The sequence below is a fragment of the Aquarana catesbeiana genome, linkage group LG02, assembly GCF_042186555.1.
Source record: "Aquarana catesbeiana isolate 2022-GZ linkage group LG02, ASM4218655v1, whole genome shotgun sequence".
NCBI classification, from domain to species: Eukaryota; Metazoa; Chordata; class Amphibia; order Anura; family Ranidae; genus Aquarana; species Aquarana catesbeiana.
In genome coordinates this window covers 768,695,691-768,715,912 of record NC_133325.1, presented here as the reverse complement: position 1 = coordinate 768,715,912, position 20,222 = coordinate 768,695,691, and the positions used below count along the sequence as shown (strand labels likewise).

At 44.3% G+C, this 20,222-nt stretch overlaps 1 protein-coding gene across 1 annotated transcript; it reads left to right on the top strand.

Annotated features, from left to right (window-relative positions):
- Positions 1-1,960: 1,960 nt before the first annotated feature.
- On the top strand, positions 1,961-18,478 carry LOC141129323 (putative gastrointestinal growth factor xP1). Its single transcript, XM_073617277.1, has 3 exons — positions 1,961-2,160; positions 11,770-11,916; positions 18,255-18,478. The coding sequence occupies exons 1-3, from the start codon at positions 2,079-2,081 to the stop codon at positions 18,266-18,268; spliced, it is 243 nt and encodes an 80-aa protein (XP_073473378.1). The 5' UTR covers positions 1,961-2,078; the 3' UTR covers positions 18,269-18,478.
- The last annotated feature ends 1,744 nt before the right edge of the window (positions 18,479-20,222 follow it).

Genomic DNA, 20,222 nt, shown 5'->3' with positions numbered 1-20,222 from the left:
TTTTAACGTGACTCATTGAATAGCTCCTTGAACGCTTAGGGGGTACTTGTGGTTCATAGGACAATTCAGCAGAGGAGGGCATGGAGGAGGAGGAGGAGGAGAAGGGGATAGACTTACAAATCCTGCATCATCACCACTAGCTGTATGGAGACGTGGCGGCACAACAAGCTGCAGCACTGACCCCTGTCCTGTATCCTTCCGAGTTGCAAGCAGAGTTACCCAGTGTGCTGTGAAGGAAATATTTCATCCCTGACCATGCTGATTGCCTTTCCCAACAATGACACAAAATTGCCTTCCATGTGATGATACAGAGCTGGAATGGCCTTACGTGAAAAGAAATAGCGACTGGGAACCTGCCATTGTGGTACAGCACATTCTGCAAATTAACGGAAGGCGGCAGAATCCACCAAGCAGAAAGGCAAAAGTTTTGAAGCCAGCAGCTTTGACAAGCTCACCTCCTCCCATCCTCATCCTCCATGGCCAGTGCCGACATCATCTTCCCAGCTTCTTACAGGCTCAGGGTCTTTAGCCATCCTGATTGGCTGGGTGGGATGGTGTAACTCCACGCATGTGCAAGGAAACGTATTCATCCTGGCACCAAGGCATATCGAGTAGGTCCGGATCTAGACTCAGATCTGGGGGTGCCGTAGAATAGTCAGGGGGGCATAATGTCAACATTGTGTGTGAGTCACTGAAAGTCCATTACACAGTATGTCAAAGATGCAGGGAACCTGTTTTCCCTGTTTACATGCTTCTGTACCACAAGTCATGACCCAGAATAACATTTGCCAGAGGAGGAGCAAACAGGGAACCCAAGTATGTATTGGGTTGTCATTGGATTAGGATCATTAAACAGAACCTGTGCCCCCTTATATTAGGTGTCCCTATCAGAGTCCCAATACATCAGGAATCCTCATCAGGGTCCCCATCAGCATCCTTCCTTACATCTGAGTCCCCATCAGAGTGCTCCCTGGATCACGTATCCCATCAGAGAGCCCTCTTACATCGACTGTCCCTATAAGCGTGCTGCTTGCATCAAATGACCCCATCAGAGTGCCTTCTTTCATCAAATGACCCCATCAGAGTGCCTCCTTACATCAAATGACCCCATCAGAGTGCTTCCTTACATCAACTGCCCCCATGAGACTGGTTTATGGATCAATGGATGCACTCTCAGATACCTGGGAGGGAGTACACCTAACCCCTGGGGGGAAGCATCCCTCCTAGATCTGGCCCTGGTGTCGAATGTTGAAAAATTCAGCTCAGTGTACATTCCAAAGCATTTGAGACATAGTATATTAATCCTTCCTGATCGCAATTTTTTTTCAATTGAGGGATAATTTCTGCTTTAAGCTTCCTCAATATTGCATAACCTCTTGGTGTAATCCAAATTGTCTCTGGAGAAGAGACGCTTGAGAGGGGATATGATTTCAATATACAAATACCGGACTGGTGACCCCACAATAGAAATAAAACTTTTTCGCAGAAGAGAGTTTAACAAGACTTGTGGCCACTCATTAAAATTAGAAGAAAAGATGTTTAACCTTGAACTACGTAGAAGGTTCTTTACTGTAAGAGCAGCAAGGATGTGGAATTCCCTTCCACAGGCGGTGGTCTCAGAGGGGAGCATCGATAGCTTCAAGAAACTATTAGATAAGCACCTGAATGACCGCAACATACAGGGATATACAATGTAATACTGATACATAATCACACACATAGGTTGGACTTGATGGACTTGTGTCTTTTTTCAACCTCACCTGCTATGTAACTATGTAACTATGTAACTATGTATGCAATTTCCACCCAAGTGTATGTTGAATTTGGCAGTTTTTCACTAAGATAGGCAAGCACCCAACTGTAACACCATGACTCACTAGAGCTATCACCATCATGGCATGACAAAGCAAAGGCCAACAAGAGAATGTGCATTGCGCTGGAGAGGACTCGCCTTCATCAATGTTTATCTGAAAAAAGATAAAGTGCGGTGATGTGGAATATAAAATATCCCTGGGGATGATAAACCATTCTACACCATCTCCATCTTTCCACTGGAAGACCAAGCCAAGAGACCAGCTATGGATTACCGTATGTTCTGCTTGGTGGCCATCGTCCTCGTGGTCAGCTCCTTCAGCACTGCAAATGAAGAGGCTGCACTGAGTAAGTTTGCCATTGGGGTTGTCCAAATCCAGGCCCTGAGGGCCAGTAGATTGTTAGGATGAGGGTAATCATTTTGTCTAGCTTATATCAGATTAGAGAACAATTTGATCTCTATGGACTGCCATTAAGGGAGATGATGGTTGTCATTGCTGTTGTGTTTTTTTAAATATGCTAGTTGCCCGGCTGTCATTCTGATCCTTCTCCGTCAATGGGACTTTAAGTCACTGGGTCAAAAATTCTACAGATTAGCTATTCTAACTTTATCCTTGTTTGGTTAAATGGTTAATTACACCAAGCATCCAGTGCTACCAAGGGCTGTTTGCATTGTATGCCAAGGGCTGTTTGCATTGTATGGGGACAGGCTCAACCGCTAGTGGCAATGGTAAACAGGGACACCCAGGACCATTCCAAGCAGGTGTGTCCTGCATTGTCCTGCATTTTTATTCAGCAAAAGCAGTAAACAAGCCTTCAATGCAAGAGGGCTTTGTACAGCAAGTCCATAGCTTGAAACAAATAAAACGTCTGCTTGTCCTAGCCATTAACTAACTCATATATGTTCCTAGCTAATAGGGTCTCCCCATTGGATTCCCCAAAACAAACAAGCAGCAGATTTTAGTGTTCTGTTAGCAGTCAGCTTTTTCACCTTGCAGACATAACAGAGAGCGTGAGAGAGAACCCTGAGCATCAGTCAGGCCTGTGAACAGCTGACACTAATAATGATGTCTGGCTACCAAGTATGATGTGGACCTAGCAACGGAGGCTTTATCGCACCCAAAGTTATACAGAGCCTCCAGGCTTCAAGACCGAGATAAGAATTTTTTAAGATCTGAGAAAACCAAATCTTTGTTTTCTCCATACCAGACACAAACACTAGAGCCCCTCACCATGCGTAGGTGACACATATACACCACCCACAACCATGCCAGCTTGTGCCTTGCAGTATTCAATATGTATACAATGTATTCAAGCACCCTGAAAAAGAAAGCCACAAAATTCCTTGATTACCACTACTGAATAGTTTATTTTCCTCGACAGCAGATTAAAGCCAATCCATTGGCTAACTCTGCTTTCAGCATGACCATAACATTCTTATATGTCATCAGCCACAAGCTAAAATTACCATAACTGTTTACTTAGCCTATATTTAAATTCCCTGAACATAGGAATAAACTCATGACTGCTGAGGCGCAATGAGCCCAGGTACATTAACTGTAACATAGATGTATAGACAAACCTTCCCCCTTGCCCCCTCACCCCATTAAATAAACACGCTTACAACCATTAGGTTGGAAAGGGCAAGGCCACAGCTTTATTAAATCCAACACATAACATGTGAACACTTTTCAACCAGTGCCAGTCACAGTTGTACTGCGAGCACACAATTCTAAAAGGGGGGGCCTGTCCTTACCATAAGTGCTGGACAGGCTGCCTACTTCTGATTTCCATCAAGGGCATAGCCCATTACAGCCATTTTATGCTGGCAAGGTCAAGAAACTGCCACCCACCTGTCAGTGAACAACTGACGGGTGCCCCACCGCAGCCAGCGCCTGTTCCACACCACGCTGAAGGCCAAGGTTAAAGATATCCAATCTGATGTCATTGAGGTGAACTCCATCAGATCTCAGCAGATCATCATTAGCACCCTCCAAATCCTTGTACCGAATCACAAACCCCCCGATCTACCAAACAAACTTGGCGACCCGGGCGTTAACTTTGCGACGGAAGCGTTCCAGGCGGGGGCCAGGTATCTCCCGAGCCCATAGCAAGTGAGGCACGATTTCAGACCAAATAAGAATCAAGTTGGTAAAGACTGCATAACACTGGGCGATATCTCGCTTGATAGCGGAAATTAAGTCCACGGAACGTGTATAACCAACGTCATTCCCACCAGCATGAAGAACCAAGATGATAGGGCCAGAAACATGAGCACGAAGGTGCAAACATTCCGGAAGGACCTGGGGCCAGCATAACCCATGGAGCCCAAGCCAGCGGATCCTGGTGAGATCATAGGCGAAACCCAAATTCTTCCCGTAGCTCCCAACTTCCGACCAACGAGCGGCCCAGTAGATGAAGGAATCGCCAACTATCCATATTAGAGCCGGGTGACAACCTGAAAAATTAAAACAGCAGATGTGGGTGGACGTACAACGAAAAACGAGATGATTCCCACCTACCCAGACGCTGGAGTTCCATATCGGAGAAACCCATACCAGAAGCAGTGGTGGCAGCACCGATGCAAAACGAGTGGGTCGTGAAATCGCGCGAACGGAGGCCCATGATCTCGAGGCAACGACGGAAAGCCCATAAAAATTGGAACCTGCTCAAGGAGGAAGAATCTGCATGAACGAAAAAGGTGGGGGACGGAGGGGGGGGGAGGCAAACGACACAGGGCAAAAGGGGCCACCACAAGGGTACAGAACAACCCTTCTACCCTTGCCAAAGCCGTCAGTCTTCGAGGTACGCAACAACACCGTCACGCAGTGCTCAGAGAAGGAAACATCCTCCGTCAGAATGACGCCCGCCGAGGACGTGGATTTGGAAACCAGTTCGCCGATGCGAAAGGCACTGAAAAACGCCCAGGAGAAGGCCACTCGAAAAAGAAGGGTCTCAAATGTAGAGGAGCACACTGATGGCAACAGGGAAAGGATACCGGAGAGGATCTGGAGGAAAACCGGGTGCCGAGAATCGGGAGAATGAGTAGCACGTTTCCAACCCCGCAGTACCGTCGGACAGGAAATGCTTTCGTGATGTCTTCCCATCCAAGGAGCTGAAATCAAAAGGACAATGCAGACATGGTAGAGGAAACCGTGGAACCCGAAACACCTTTCTGCAGCAAATAAACTAGGTAAGTAAACAAAGTCATGCGTCTGTCATGTGAATTAGAGATTGAAAACTCACCGCCCGACACTTGGATCCATTCGTTCCACACATGACAGTACGACGCCCACGTCCGCGGGGACAGCGACGCCCGGAGGAGATCTAGCAGACATTGGAAACGAGGTTCCACAAGTGGGCCGGACAGGGGAGGCCCTCCAGGGAAGCCGACGGGGCCAGGGAGCGAAAGCGATTGAGCTGTAGAGGGGAGAGAGCATCAGCGATTTCGTTAGCAGTCCCGGGGACATGCCTGGCCCTAAAACAAATGTTAAACTGCAAACACTTTAAAACCAAAAAACGCAGTAACGATACGACCGGAGGGGAACTAGCTGACTGTTTGTTAACCACCTGCACCACGCTCATGTTGTCGGACCAGAAAACTACTTGGTGGTTGCGCAACCGTTCGCCCCAAAGCTCAATGGCGACAATAATCGGGAAGAGCTCCAGCAGGGTGAGATTGCGCAACAAATCCTTGCGGGCCCATGAGGCCAGCCAACACTCGGCAGACCACTCCCCTTGGAAGAAGGAGCCGAAACCACAGGAGCCTGCCGCATCAGTGTATAGTCCAGCTGTGAATTCGGTACCTCCTCCCGCAGCCAACAAGACTGGCCATTGTAGGACTGGAGAAAGGATAGCCATATCCCCAAGTCATCTTGCATGGGCTTGGTGATACGGACATAGTGGTGGGGGGCAGCCACCCCTTTCATGGCCTATGCCAGGCGTCTACAGAAAGCCCTCCCCATGCAGATGACTCTGCAGGCAAAGACCAAGTGACCCAGCAACCACTGAAGTTGTTTCAATTGCAGTTTTTTGGCCCCTCTCGCCAAGCGGACCAGGGAGAGGAGCCTGGCCAGCTTGTCGCTGGGCAGCCGAAAAACCATCGCCACCGTGTCTATTTCTATGCCCAAAAAGGCTAAAACCGCCAGGGCCCTCTGTCTTGTCAGTGGACAGTGAAACGGCAAACTGTCCGCAGGTGTCCTAAAAAACAGAGAGGAGATGCTGACACTGACCACTATCCGCTGGGCTTACGAAGAGGAAGTCATCTAAGTAATGTAGTATGGACTGAAAACCAGCCTCCTGGGCGACTACCCATTCAAGGAAGCTACTGAAGAGCTCAAAGAAATAACATGAGATGGCACAGCCCATGGGGAGGCACATGTCAAAAAAGGAGCTTCCCTGAAAGTAGCAGCCCAGGAGGTGGAAGCACTCCGGGTGGACCGGGAGCAGGCGGAAGGCGGACTCAATGCCCACCTTTGCCAACAAAGCCGACTGATCGGCAGCCCTAATCAATAGAAGCACCTTGTCGAAAGAGGCGTAGTGGACCCTGGATTCCTCCTTATCGATGCCGTCGTTGACCGAGGAGCCAGAAGGGTAGGATAAGTGGTGAATAAGACAAAATCTTCCCTCCGCCTTTTTCGGGACCACACCGAGGGGGGACACCCTCAGGTTGTGGAAAGGAGAGAGATCAAATGGGCCTGCCATACATCCCAACTCCAGCTCCTTCTGAAGCTTCTCGGCCAGGACGGACTCAAATTCAACTACGGATTTCAAATTAGGCGCCATGGTAGGCACATCTGAAGGAGTGAAGGGTATCCAAAACCACGGTCCAGGCCGTCTCTCAAGATCATCCCTATGAAGGGGGTACTGGTCTATCCAGGGAAGCATCTCTAAAACGTTCACTGGCGTCCTCTGGTTTAGAAAGGTCAGGCTTGGCTCCCGGCCTGGAAAGTGGTTGTTTTCCCTTCCGGAAGCACTGGCTGGCTGGGTGAGCACCCCCGCAATTGGAGCACTCGTGCTTAAAACAGCACGCGGTGTACCATTTGCAGTGGCTCTCATTGAACAGCCAGCAAATACCCTTTTTTGGAGCAGCCAACGCTCCAGAGGGAGCGCCGGCCGGGGACTGAAAGGACGAAGGCCTGTGGGGGCACATAAGCAATAACCACAGGCTGTCGTCTTGGCAATCAAAATGAAACTCCTTACGTGCTGCCATTTTTTTGTGAAACTGGGTGTCGTAGTGAAACCAACACTGGCCCCAGTAAACCTTATTGGCCCCCCCGAATGAGGTCTAAGTAGCAAAAGAGAGATACAGCCAACTCCAGGAACCGCTCACAAATCGTCTCCCTGTCAGGCGGGACGAGAGCGAGAAGGTCAATACATTCGCAACGCCATATCTTGCTCTTTACCTCCTCCGTCAGGTGGGTGCCAGTAGGTGAAACCGCCCACAAAGCGCAACCGGAGACGGGGAGCAAACTAGCCGCCGGATCTGATACCCCCATACTGGACAGGACAGATTTGACGACCGTAGCTATGCGTTCATCTGGCGGGCCTCGATACAGAAATGTCATTGATGCGCGGAGGGAGAGCTGACGAAGGGCGACCAGCAGCAGGTCCAGGTGGAACATCCAGTGCAGGATCGACCATGGTAGGCAGGGGCCTGAGACGACCATCTCCTGGAGGAACCGTGGCGCCTGGTGAGGAAGGAGGGTGATGACGGAAGGAGAGGTCCAGGGGCGGGTGTCCGACCACCGACCCAGAGGAGTCCGGAAGGCCAAGGACAACAGCTGAGCAGCGACAAGAGCACCCGTTGACTCCAGACGGATGACCCAGAGCGGGTACAGCCGACATCCTGGGACTGGAGTAGGAGTCTCCCGCCCTGCCGGGCGCAGGTAGATGAGGCTGGGTTGTGGTGGCGGGCAGCCCGCGGGAACCTCCCGCCCAGCTGGGCGCATGGAGGTGCGGGTATACCAGAGTCCGTGGTGAGGGGAGGGAGACCGGTGCAGAGTGACAATCTACCGCCCTGCTGGGCGCAGGGAGATACTGGTGGGCAAGAGTCAGCTGGAACGGGTGGGTGGCAAGCGTGGAGTGGCCGTCTCCCGGGCAGGGAGACCTTGGCAGTCAGGAGACAAACGTGCTGGGTGGGCAACCGTGGAAGCATACTGATCTCCCACCCAGCCGGGTGCAGAGAGATTCCGAACTGACATCACAGGCTGAGCAGATTTCGCTGGTATATTTAAATCTCCTGCCCTGCCGGGCACAGGGAGATTCTGAACTGACATGACAGGCTGAGCAGAGTTCATTGGCACATTTAAATCTCCCGTCCTGGTGGGCGCAGGGAGATTCTGACATGACATGACAGGCTAAGCAGAGTTCAATGGTACATTTAAATCTCCCACCCAGCCGGGCACAGGGAGAGAAGGAGCAACTGGGGGCAGCAGCGCTGATGCAGGAAGAGCGGCAGAACCGCCAGCAGGGAGATGTGACCGAGCAGCTGAAGAGGAGGCGAAAGAGACTCCCTGGTGGTGTCTAAGCGGACGCCCAGACCTGGCAGAGGACACTTGGGCAGAACGGCGTAGAACCCCGCCAGCCGCCCCCGCATGCTGGGAGAGCATGTGCGGGACCAGGTACGGCAGCGGCAGCGGCGGGCACTCGCAAGTGTGGGACGGGGAGCGCTGCAGCTCCCGCCGGCTGGGAGCAGGGAGGCAGCCAGGGGAAGAGGCAGCAGGAGGTGCCCGTGCGGACCGGATCGCGGCTCTAGGGCTCTGCGAGCGGGGATAGCGGGAGGAGGCCTGGGCTGTGGCAGACACAGGCGGGGGGGAAGCCCGCCGGGTGGGACCCCGACGATTACCTGGCAGAGGTACTGGGCCTCCTAGGAGGGGAAGGGCCAGAACCTGGATCAGCAGTGGCTACGGGGGAGCGGGGATACAGGGAGGCATGTAAAAGGACCTGGAAGGACTGGGACTCAAATGAGAAGGAGGGCGGGCCCACCTCCGAGCCCTGGGAGCTGGGGGCCCCGCAGTCGAGTCCGCCAGTGGGGGGGGGGGGGGGGGGTAGAGGGAGCTATCTCTCTTTCCCTAAGGGGCTCAAGAGGCCTTCAGCGTGCTTAGAAAAATAAACACTTGTCCAGCAACTGTTCCAAGAAGTTTAATGAATTCATATTTTCATTTTGTTTAATTAAATTGTTAAACTGTATTTAGGAACCAATTAGATTAATAATGTTCCTCTGAGCAAACTCACTTCTGTAAGACTCCGCTTTAATGTAAATGTAAATGGTGTTTATTACTACTGTTAAACAGATGTTAGTTTGAAAAACGATATAGCTGTGAATTAAACAAAAAAAAAAAAAGTCTACAGCCTTAAAGGGAATGTGTAAATGTGTATGTATATACTGTGTGTATATATATATATATATATATATATATATATATATATATATATATATATACACACACTTTTTTTTACATTTTTTGTTTTCTAAGAACCTTAATAATTCCTGTTCTGGATCCCGCAGCTTGAAGAATTTGCAGAGCTTTAGGTGGGATAAAGCCTCCAATGCTATTGCATTATTAGTTTCAGCTCTGCACAGGCCTTAAAGTAAATATATACACTATATTACCAAAAGTATTGGGACACCTGCCTTTAAACACACATGGACTTTAATGGCATCCCAGTCTTAGTCTGTAGGGTTCAATATTGAGTTTGGCCCACCCTTTGCAGCTATAACAGCTTCAACTCTTCTGGGAAGGCCGTCCACAAGGTTTAGGAGTGTGTCTATGGGAATGTTTGACCATTCTTCCAGAAGTGCATTTGTGAGGTCAGGCACTGATGTTGGATGAGAATGCCTGGCTTGCAGTCTCCGCTCTAATTCATCACAAAGGTGTTCTATCTGGTTGATGTCAGGACTCTGTGCAGGCCAGTCAAGTTCCTCCACCCCAAGTTTGCTCATCCATGTCTTTATGGATCTTGCTATGTGCACTGTTCCAAATCATTGGATGGAGGGGGGATTATGAAGGGAACTCTCAAGGCGTCAGCATACCAAGACATTTTGGACAATTTCATGCTCCCAACTTTGTGGGAACAGTTTGGGGATGGTCCCTTCCTGTTCCAACATGACTGCACACCAGTGCACAAAGCAAGGTCCATAAAGACATGCATGAGCGAATTTGGGGTGGAGGAACTTGACTGACCCGCACAGAGCCCTGACCTCAACCCGATAGAACATCTTTGGGATAATTTAGAGCGGAGACTGCCAGCCAGGTCTTCTTGTCCAACATCAGTGCCTGACCTCACAAATGCGGTTCTGGAAGAATGGTCAAACATTCCCATAGACACACTCCTAAACCTTGTGGACAGCCTTCCCAGAAGAGTTAAAGCTGTTATAGCTGCAAAGGGTGGTAAAGGCAGATACTGTATGTACTTTTACAATATAGTGTATATATATAGTATATATATATATATATATATATATATAGTGAAGAAATTCAGGGTTTAAGGCTGTTGTAGAGAAAACAAAAAGTTTGTGTTCTAAGAATCTTACGTCCTGTTCTGGGTTCTGGAGCCTCGAAAGTTTGTAGAGCTTTGGGTGGGATAAAGCCTCCATTGCTAGGTTCACATCATTCCTGGTAGACCTACTTCATTATTAGTCTCAGCTGTACACAGGCCTTTATATATGTAAGCTGACTTATGCTCGGGACTCTCTCTCTTTCTTTCTCTCTTTCCCTCCTGCTGCTAGGTGAAAAGACAGAGTGCTAACAGAACACTAAAAAAGTACAAATACTGCCCATTAGGGTGTCAGTAATGGACCGACATAAGTCTAGTTATTAAAAATATTTTAATTAGGTAAATAGAAAATATTCCATACACATTTTCATGCTTGAGGGACAGCCAACACTCCAGCACGAAGCTATAGCACCAGCTTTCTCCACCTGTGAAATAGAGAATAAGAACAAGAGAAATCAGATAATACGCTGACTGAGAGATGGAACACACCTTCCCTTTTCTCTCCAAGCAGAGACATGCTGCTTTAGTTAGCTATCATTTAAACTAGTCCAGTACGCTTTGCAAACTGAGTGTCATGGGTGCATACTAAATGAATGGCTTTTGTGAAGTACATATTTTATGTAACTAAATCTGAAATTCAGGCAAACAGCTAAATAGCTAAATCCAAACTAAATGCCTATATGTGCACTAATTTATATGCCAATATATTAGAATTTTTGTTTTAGCCAGCGTAGTAATCCAGGCAATCCCTGCCAAACAGCAATGCTTAGTCAGTGACATCAGTTTTCTTTGCTGCAATTAGGCAATATAGATTGATTAATGGCAGCCAGCATCTTGTTTGGACAGTAAGGGAGCAGCAGCACCCTGATGAGGTCAACTCTTTGCTCTTTCCTGCAAACACACATAAAGGATTAAACCGGCAACATGCTGGCTTCAGCTTGCAAGGGTCTCCAAACTATGGCCCTCCAGTTGTTCAGAAACTACAATTCCCATCATGCCTGGTCATGTCTGTGAATGTCAGAGTTTTACAATGCCTCATGGGATGTGTAGTTCTGCAACAGCTGGAAGGCCGTAGTTTGGAGATCCCTGAGAGAGTATTAAGATAAGGATAAGTTAAAGACAAATCCAGGTTATGCTAACTGTATTTAGAAACACTTTTTTTTTTTTTAATAAACACGTTACAGTAACTGAATTCAGTGGTGTTCTTCCTGGGGTTTAGCTATAAAAAAGGAGGTCTACAGGCATTGTAGACCACCAGGTGAATAAGGTGTGACATCCTAGTCTCTTAGCTAATGCCCCTCTTCTTCTGGGTATGGGGCAAATACCATTTGAGCCTCTTTAAAATGGCACAATGTTTTATGAGCAAAATTGCAGAGATTTTATAGCCACATGGGACTCGTGAATCACTGGTGGAAAAGGAAAAGCACTAACACTTATGGCTTTTTTTTCTCATCCTAGCTGAAGACCAATGCAGTGTTCAAGCTCATGCAAGAGTAAACTGTGGTGAGCCTGGTATTACACCCTCCGGGTGCTCCAACAAAGGATGCTGCTTTGACAGCTCAGATCCAGATGCCATCTGGTGCTTCTATCCCAAGCCAGATGATGGTAAGAGAGACTATATATGAGTTTGGGGATTTTGCTGCAGTTGTAGATGGCATTCTATCACTTATCTACTACACTGGTTGGGTGATTAAGCCTTAACTCACCCTTTAATAACAGCCACTATGTTATGGCTGTTCTCAGTTGGAAGGTTGAAGAGAACTCTGTGGTTACTAGCCATAACTTACTGACAAGAAGAGATTGATGGTGGAAATTAGCCTAGCTTTATTTTGGTTCTGTTTTTTTTTCCTGCAAATTAAAAGTATCATTTAGATGTAAGATAGAGGCTTCTTTTGCTGGAAACGTTGATATTATATGAAGTGTTTACATATATTTTGGTGTGTTATGTTAATATACAAGAGTTGCACTGAAAGTAATTTAAAGCGGATATAACTTTTTTATTAGTTTTAGATAGGTCGTTCAAATTTAACATGTTGGTAGAGTTATGCCCTGTACACACGGTCAGACATTGATCAGACATTCCAACAACAAAATCCATGGATTTTTTCCGACAGGTGTTGGCTCAAACTTATCTTGCATACACACGGTCACACAAAGTTGTCGGAAAATCCGATCATTCTGAACGTGGTGACGTAAAACATGTACGTCTGGACTATAAATGGGGCAGTAGCCAATAGCTTTCGTCTCTTAATTTATTCTGAGCATGCGTGGCACTTTGTGCGTCGGATTTGTGTACACATGATCGGAATTTCCGACAACTGATTTTGTTGTCGGAAAATTTTATAGCAAGCTCTCAAACTTTGTGTGTCGGAAATTCCAATGGAAAATGTGTGATGGAGCCTACACACGGTCGGAATTTCCGACAACAAGGTCCTAGTTGCAGCATGCCTTCATTGAGTTCTTGATGAAGGAAGGGTGGAGGTCGTCTGACATCCACAGAAGGCTACAGAATCTTTATGGAGATTACACCATTGACAAGAGAAATGTCTTGTCATTGGTGACTCTTGTCAATGGTGTCATCTCGGTAACCATTCTATAGTCTTCTGTGGATGTTGGACAGCCTGCACCTCTCTTTCATCAAGAACTCAATGACGGCACATTGCTCTGCTTGGAATACATTATTTACATGCAACAATAAACGAGAAGAAGAAAAGTTATGCCCTGTACACACGACCGGTTTTGCCCGTCGGAATAAACTCTGAAGGTTTTTCCGACGGAATTCCGGTCAAGCTGTCTTGCATACACACGGTCACACCAAAGTCCGACCATCCAGAACGAGGTGACGTACAACACGTACGACGGGACTAGAAAAAGGAAGTTCAATAGACAGTAGCCAATAGCTTACGTCTCATACTTGCTTCAGAGCATGCAACGTTTATGGTACGTCTGAACGGCATACAGACGAGCGGGTTTCCCGATAGTAATTAGTTCCGTCTGAAAAATTTAGAACATGTTCTCTATCTAAGTCTGGATTTTCGACGGAAAAAGTCAGATGGGACACACACACACGGTCGGATTATACGATGAAAACCTCCCATCGGACTTTTTCTGATGGACATTCCGCTCGTGTGTACGCGGCATAACTCTACAAACACACAAAATTTGACCAACCTATGTAAGTTCATAAAAAAGATATGCCCACTTTTGCATTACGTTTGGTACAGTCCACGTAGATGTTGTGGGAATCTAGCTACACCACCGGATCATACCATTGTTACATAGGTTAAAAAAACCAACTTACATAGGGTAGAAAAACATATATATGCATTAAATCCAACCTTAAAGAGCAAAAAAGAAGTCATTACATCCTCAGAAACCCCAGATGATAAAAGAGATAGAATACATTTTCAAGCAAAATAGCTCTCCACAGCGAAGTCACACATATGCCAGTAAAGAAGTCAGGGGTTCGGTTCCAAGCTGAACAGTTTGTATGTCCACTCATGGCAGCTGGATAAACCGCCACTAGTTTGAGTTTCTTGAAAGGAAGAAGCAACGACAATTTACTTAGTTGCGTATATCATACATTTAATCAAAACTGATTTCCATGAAGTTACACCTTTCACACACATTGATTGAAAAATCTATTTTCCACTGAGTCAGTTGATAAATCCCTCAAACGCTCCAAACACAATTTCTACATGAATACAAACAAACCAGGTACATATTTGGCTCGGGCATTAAATTCAACTAACAAATCTTTCAAACCAATACGTTTGAAATTATCAAAAAATGTTTACACTTGTAATCCAGTTAAAATAGTCCATAAATTTCACTCACATCTCGCAACTTTATACAAGACAAACAATGAATTCAATCCTACAGAGGCTGAATCCTTCTTCTCAAAAATAACCTTACCTGAGTTATCTCAGAATCAAAAAAGCAGTTTGGATGAGCCTATAACTATAGATGAAGTTGCTAACGCCATAAAAGACCTAAAACTTAACAAAAGACCAGGCCCAGACGGCTACTCGGCTTTATACTATAAAACATTCTCAGAAATACTCTCTCCCATTCTCACTGAAACTTTTAACAAACTTCTAGATGGACATTCTTTTCGGCAAGAAACACTAATGGCAATTGTTTGTATGATCCCAAAACCCCTTTCTGATGATACTTCCTGTGTGAATTATCGGCCTATCTCTCTGTTAAACCTCAATATTAAATTATTAGCAAAAATAATAGCAAAACGCCTCAATAGCATTATAGGAAAATTAATACATAGAGATCAAGTAGGCTTCATGCCAAATAGACAGGCAGGCGATAATATACGCAGGGCGGTGTTATTGGCACATATTGCTAAAAAACGGAAAATCCCTTTATGTTTTCTATCTCTCGATATTAAGAGGGCATTTGACACAGTATCCTGGCAATATATGCAATATTCATTACAAAAATGGGGTTTTGGACCCCACTTTTTAACATGGATCAAAGCATTATATAATAAACCCAAAGCCTATATAAAATATGCTGGATACAAATCTGAAGCCTTTAATATCGAAAGAGGTACCCGACAGGGTTGCCCATTATCTCCCTTATTATTTGCCCTTATACTCGAACCCATGGCCCAATACATCAGAATAAACCAAACTATAACTGGCATTGAAGTAGGAGGTATTACACACAAATTATGTATATTTGCAGACGATATATTACTTTTTCTATCATCACCACAGGTCTCTGGTCCTAACTTAATACCAGCTCTTGATGGATTTGCAGCCCTATCCGGCCTTATGATTAATCCTAAGAAATGCCTAGTGCTTAATATTTCACTCACAAACATGGAATTGATCCCGGCTAGGGCTGCACTCCCATTCACATGGGCAGAAAAATCAATCCCATATCTTGGAATTCATTTAACAGCATCTCATTCTGACTTATTCTCAACCAATTATCCTCCTGTATTAAGACAGATCACAAATCTAATAAAACAATGGTCGCAACTTCCTTTATCCTGGATAGGGAAGATTAATGCAATCAAAATGACTATTCTACCCAAATTGCTTTATCTATTCAGAGTCCTCCCTATTCCAATTCCTTCCTATTTTTTGAGAATAGTACAAAAAAGAGCAACTTCGTTTATATGGGGCTCTTCTAAACCACATATACCTATACACACACTACATCTTCCCAAAAATAAAGGAGGCCTGGGATACCCTAATTTTACTAACTACTACAGAGCAGCACATTTGGCCAAATACCATGCAAAACAGGAAATCCCATTATGGGTATTTATAGAGGCTTCAGAAAATGACCCTCTATTAATATCAAATTTATTATGGCTTGATCCTAAAGACCGCTTTAAAATTCATAATCCCATAACTAAACACTTCTCATCTCTCTGGGATAAACTAAAAACCAAATATCAGTTACAATCTCCACACAATCCTCTCCTTTCTTTTATCAGAAATCCGGCCTTTTATCCGGCATGGATCTACCCAAATTCTTTTAAAGCTTGGACAACATCAGGCATTCAGACACTAAATGACTTCATAGCATCTAAATCATTCCTTTCATTCCCATCGCTTAGAGAAAAATATGATCTACCAAACTCTGAGATATTTAGATATCTCCAAATCAAAAATTTCTATACACCATTCCTAAAGGGGGATACACCATTATCCCAATTATCCATTTTTGAATCAATCTGTACAAAAGATCCATTTGCTAAAGGTACAATTTCATCACTTTATAATCAATTATATGGAGTAGCAAATCTTAATAGACCCTCTTACGTTCAGAGGTGGGAGGAGGACCTGGGACGAACTTTAGAAGACACGGACTGGTCTAACATATGGCTCACATCTAAGTCATCTTCACCCAACATCTTAGCACTGGAGACAAATTATAAAGTCCTAACTCGCTGGTACCTTGTACCTGCTAGAGTGGCAAAATATTCACCTAATACCTCAGCTCTTTGTTTTCGAGGATGCCCAGAAATAGGCACATATTTACACATATGGTGGACGTGCCCAGTAATCCAAACCTTCTGGAAGGAAGTCTTCGTGATTGCATCTAAAATATTTAAAAAAATAATACAACCAGATCCATATTTAACTTTACTTAATCTAAAACCGGAATGGTTAACACTCTCTCAATTCAAACTTATGATCCAACTAATAATGGCTGCAAAACAAACAGTGGCCAAGGCATGGAAATCTCCTACATTGGTACTAGCAGAAACAATTCACAGAATGAATAATACAATGTCCCATGCTAAGATGGTAGCCATCGATCAAAATCAAATTCCAAAATTTGAAAAACTTTGGCATCCTTGGATAAAACAACAGTTCCTGTCAAACTTCAATGACTCTGTCCTGTTGCCATGGTAACAGATTAAATGACTTACAGAGACACCCATTCTAAGGCTTCAAAGAGAACTAAAAAGAATAATAAACTGACGAGCGGGACAACCTTGTGGACCATACCTCTACCTTTCAACCTTTTTTCTTCTTTCTCTTTCCTTTTCTCCACCTTACGATTAAAGCTCATTATCAGAATTTATTTGACCTATATACACTCTACTTGTAAACAATATGTATAGTAGGTATAAATCATTTAAATACCTACAAAAGTAACTAAGGAAATGATATATATCTTTCATTTAGGTTTACGTGAACCCAATGTTTAATATTTGAAATTTCATGATATTTACCTATATAAACCCTACTGTAAAACAATGAGCTTACTTTATAGATCCTTGTAAACTTACTTTATGTATCTTTATAACATTGTATACTCAATAAACTTCTTTTGACAAGGAAAAATCTATTTTCTTTCTTAACTGATGTCTCCTTATCAGGGTTTTTTTCCCCAGAGAATAGGTGCAGGTACCCCCTTCGCTCCGCTCCCTACCCACCTCACAGTACTGCCCCTTTAAGATAATACATAACAGAACCATTCATTTTGTGTTGCTGAGTAATTTGTATGGAATTTGTTAAAGAAAAGCAGTGAAATAGACCCCCTACAGCCTGCAATAATATATCCCCCCCATTAACATTAGACCCCCAAGCAACAATAAATCCCCCAGCAACTATAGACCCCCCTGCAACAAAATACCCCCAGTAACAATAGACCCCTGCCAGCAGCAATAACTCTCCCAGCAGCCAGCATCAATAGATCCTTTATCAGTCAGCAAAAATAGATTGCACCCTTAACAGTAGACATGTGCTGAAAGAAAAAATGTGATTTGTTTTGATTTGTTATTTAAATTATTTTGCTTAGTTAAATTTGTTTTCGGAATTCATTTTGTTTTGTTTAGTTTTATTCATTTTTGAATTCGAATCAAAAAGTATTGAATCAGCATTCGAATTAGAGTTTATTCTATTCAAAATTCGAATTTCAGAAGACGGTTATATCCTTTCTATTTTATTCTATTGTGTTGTTTTTTTCTATTCAATTCTATTGTTTTCTATTCTATTCTTTAATTTTCTTTTCTTTTCTATCCTATGCTATTCTTTTATTTTCTATCCTACTCTATTCTTTTCTATTCTATTGTTTTATTCTATTCTTTCAGATACAGCCGAAAATTTGGAACAAAACAAACCGCACATGTCTACTTCACAGTAGATTCCTCCCAGCAACATAAGACCCCTCAACAACAATAGATCCCATACCAGCTACATTAGATCCCTCAGGAGCCAGCAAAAACAGACCCTCCAGCACAACCCAATACCCCCCCCCCCATTACTGACTCCATGACTCCTATGATCAAATTTGCTGCCTATAACTGGACCCGATATTTTATATTTAGTTTTACAAGTGATTTATAGACAAGCAATACAATGTTAGCATAATGTATTTAAATTTTGGGGTACTGATCTGAGAAGTGAGTGGAGTTTCAGATTTTGAAAATTTACCTAACTATAAGTTTATTTCTTTTTTAGAAGAATGCCTTTAAACAGAAATGAAAAAAGGAAGCGATCTCTGCCAGTGGAACGATCCAAGAACAAGCAATTGTCGTACCTAATTTCTTCCACAACATAACAATTTGACAACACTCTCCGTCTGATGATCAGATTATTAACTACTGTTAAAGAATTTTGCTCTTTATAAATGTTTTACAGCCAGGCACATATTTAATGTAATAAAGCTGCAATGTAGAATAGTAGACATGTCTTATTCTTTACTGTGGACCACCTAATTATTTTATGAACATCAGAGAAAAAGACAACCATTAACAGTTATATAAGCATTTGGAGAGGAACCACTGACACCAATGCAAGGGGTATTGTTCCCACTAACCACCAATGTAAAGGGTATTCTTCACTTTGACCATCTATTAAGATAGAATTGTTCCTCCCATTGACCAGTAACACAGTGGGGCTCTTCTACCACTAACCATGACCAAAGGAGTTTTCTTCCCACTAACCACTGATATAAGGGGCATTCTTCCTATTGACCACCAGTGTAAGGGGTATTTTTCCCACTGACCACCAATGCAAGAGGTATTGTTCCCACTGACTGCCAATGTAAAGGGTATTCTTCCCATTGACCATCCATTAAGATGGAATTGTTCCTCCCATTGACCAGTAACACAATGGGGCATTTTTATCACTTACCACCACCAAAGGAGTTTTCTTCCCACTGACCACCAAGATAAGGGGCATTTTTCCCACTGACCACCAGTGTAAGGAATATTTTTCCCACTGACCACCAATGTAAGGGGTATTGTTCCCACTGACCGCCAATGTAAAGAGTATTCTTCCCATTGACCATCTATTAAGATTGAATTGTTCCTCCAATTGACCAGTAACACAATGGGGCCCTTCTACCACTTACCGCCACCAAAGAAGTTTTTTTCCCACTGACCACCAATATAAGGGGCATTCTTCCCACTGACCACCATTGTAAAGGTTATTTTTCCTACTGACCACCTATGTAAGGGGTATTTTTCCTACTGACCACCAATGTAAGGGGTATTCTTCCAACTGAAAACACCTTAAAATGTAATAATTCTTACCACTGACCAATACGCAAGGGGGCCCTTCTGCCCCTAACCACTAATGTAAGGGTTATTCTTCCCACTGACCACCAATGTAAGGGGAATTCTTCCCTTTGACCACCTGTTAAAATGAAATGTTTCTTCCCACTGACCATTGTGTATGGGGGCCCTTCTACCACTGACCTACAATGTATAGGGTTTTATTCCCACAAACTGTAAATGTAATTGGCATTCATCTTCCCACTGATCTCCAATGTAGGCAGAGCCCTCTCCATTGACCTCCAATGTTAAGGGACCCTACTACAATGACCACCAATCTAAAGGATATTCTTCTTTCAACTGACCACCAATATAGGAAGAATTTTGCTTCCACTGACCAGCAGCATTGTTCTTGTCACTAACCACAAATTTAAAAAGCATTATTTTTCCCGTTGACCAGCAATGTGAACGGTACTCTTCTTCCTATTAACCATTTATGCAAATGGCAATTTACTGTTACTGAACACCAATTTAAAGAAGCCCTTCTCCAATGACTACCAATGTGAAGGGTATTCTTCCTCCCGCTGACCTCCAGAGTAAGTACTATTCGTCTTCCCCATAGAAGAATTTTCAAAGACACTCAAAGTATATAATTCTCTTTATTGGTGAAAAATCACAAAGGCTAAACACACTTAAAATCTATCCAGTCAACGGCTGTTTCCTGTGTAGTCCTCACATGCTCTCAAGTATAGCTTAAAGTGGATGTAAAGCCAATGTCATCCTTTCTAAACTACTGCCATAGGGGTTATCTATAAGGATATACATGCCTCCTGCGTGTATCTTTACCTGTCAAATGTCTCCCCTCTGTCTGTTATGAGAGCCGAAAAACTGCAGATTCTGTGGGTGGGTCTGTTGTCTGGAGCTCGGTGGA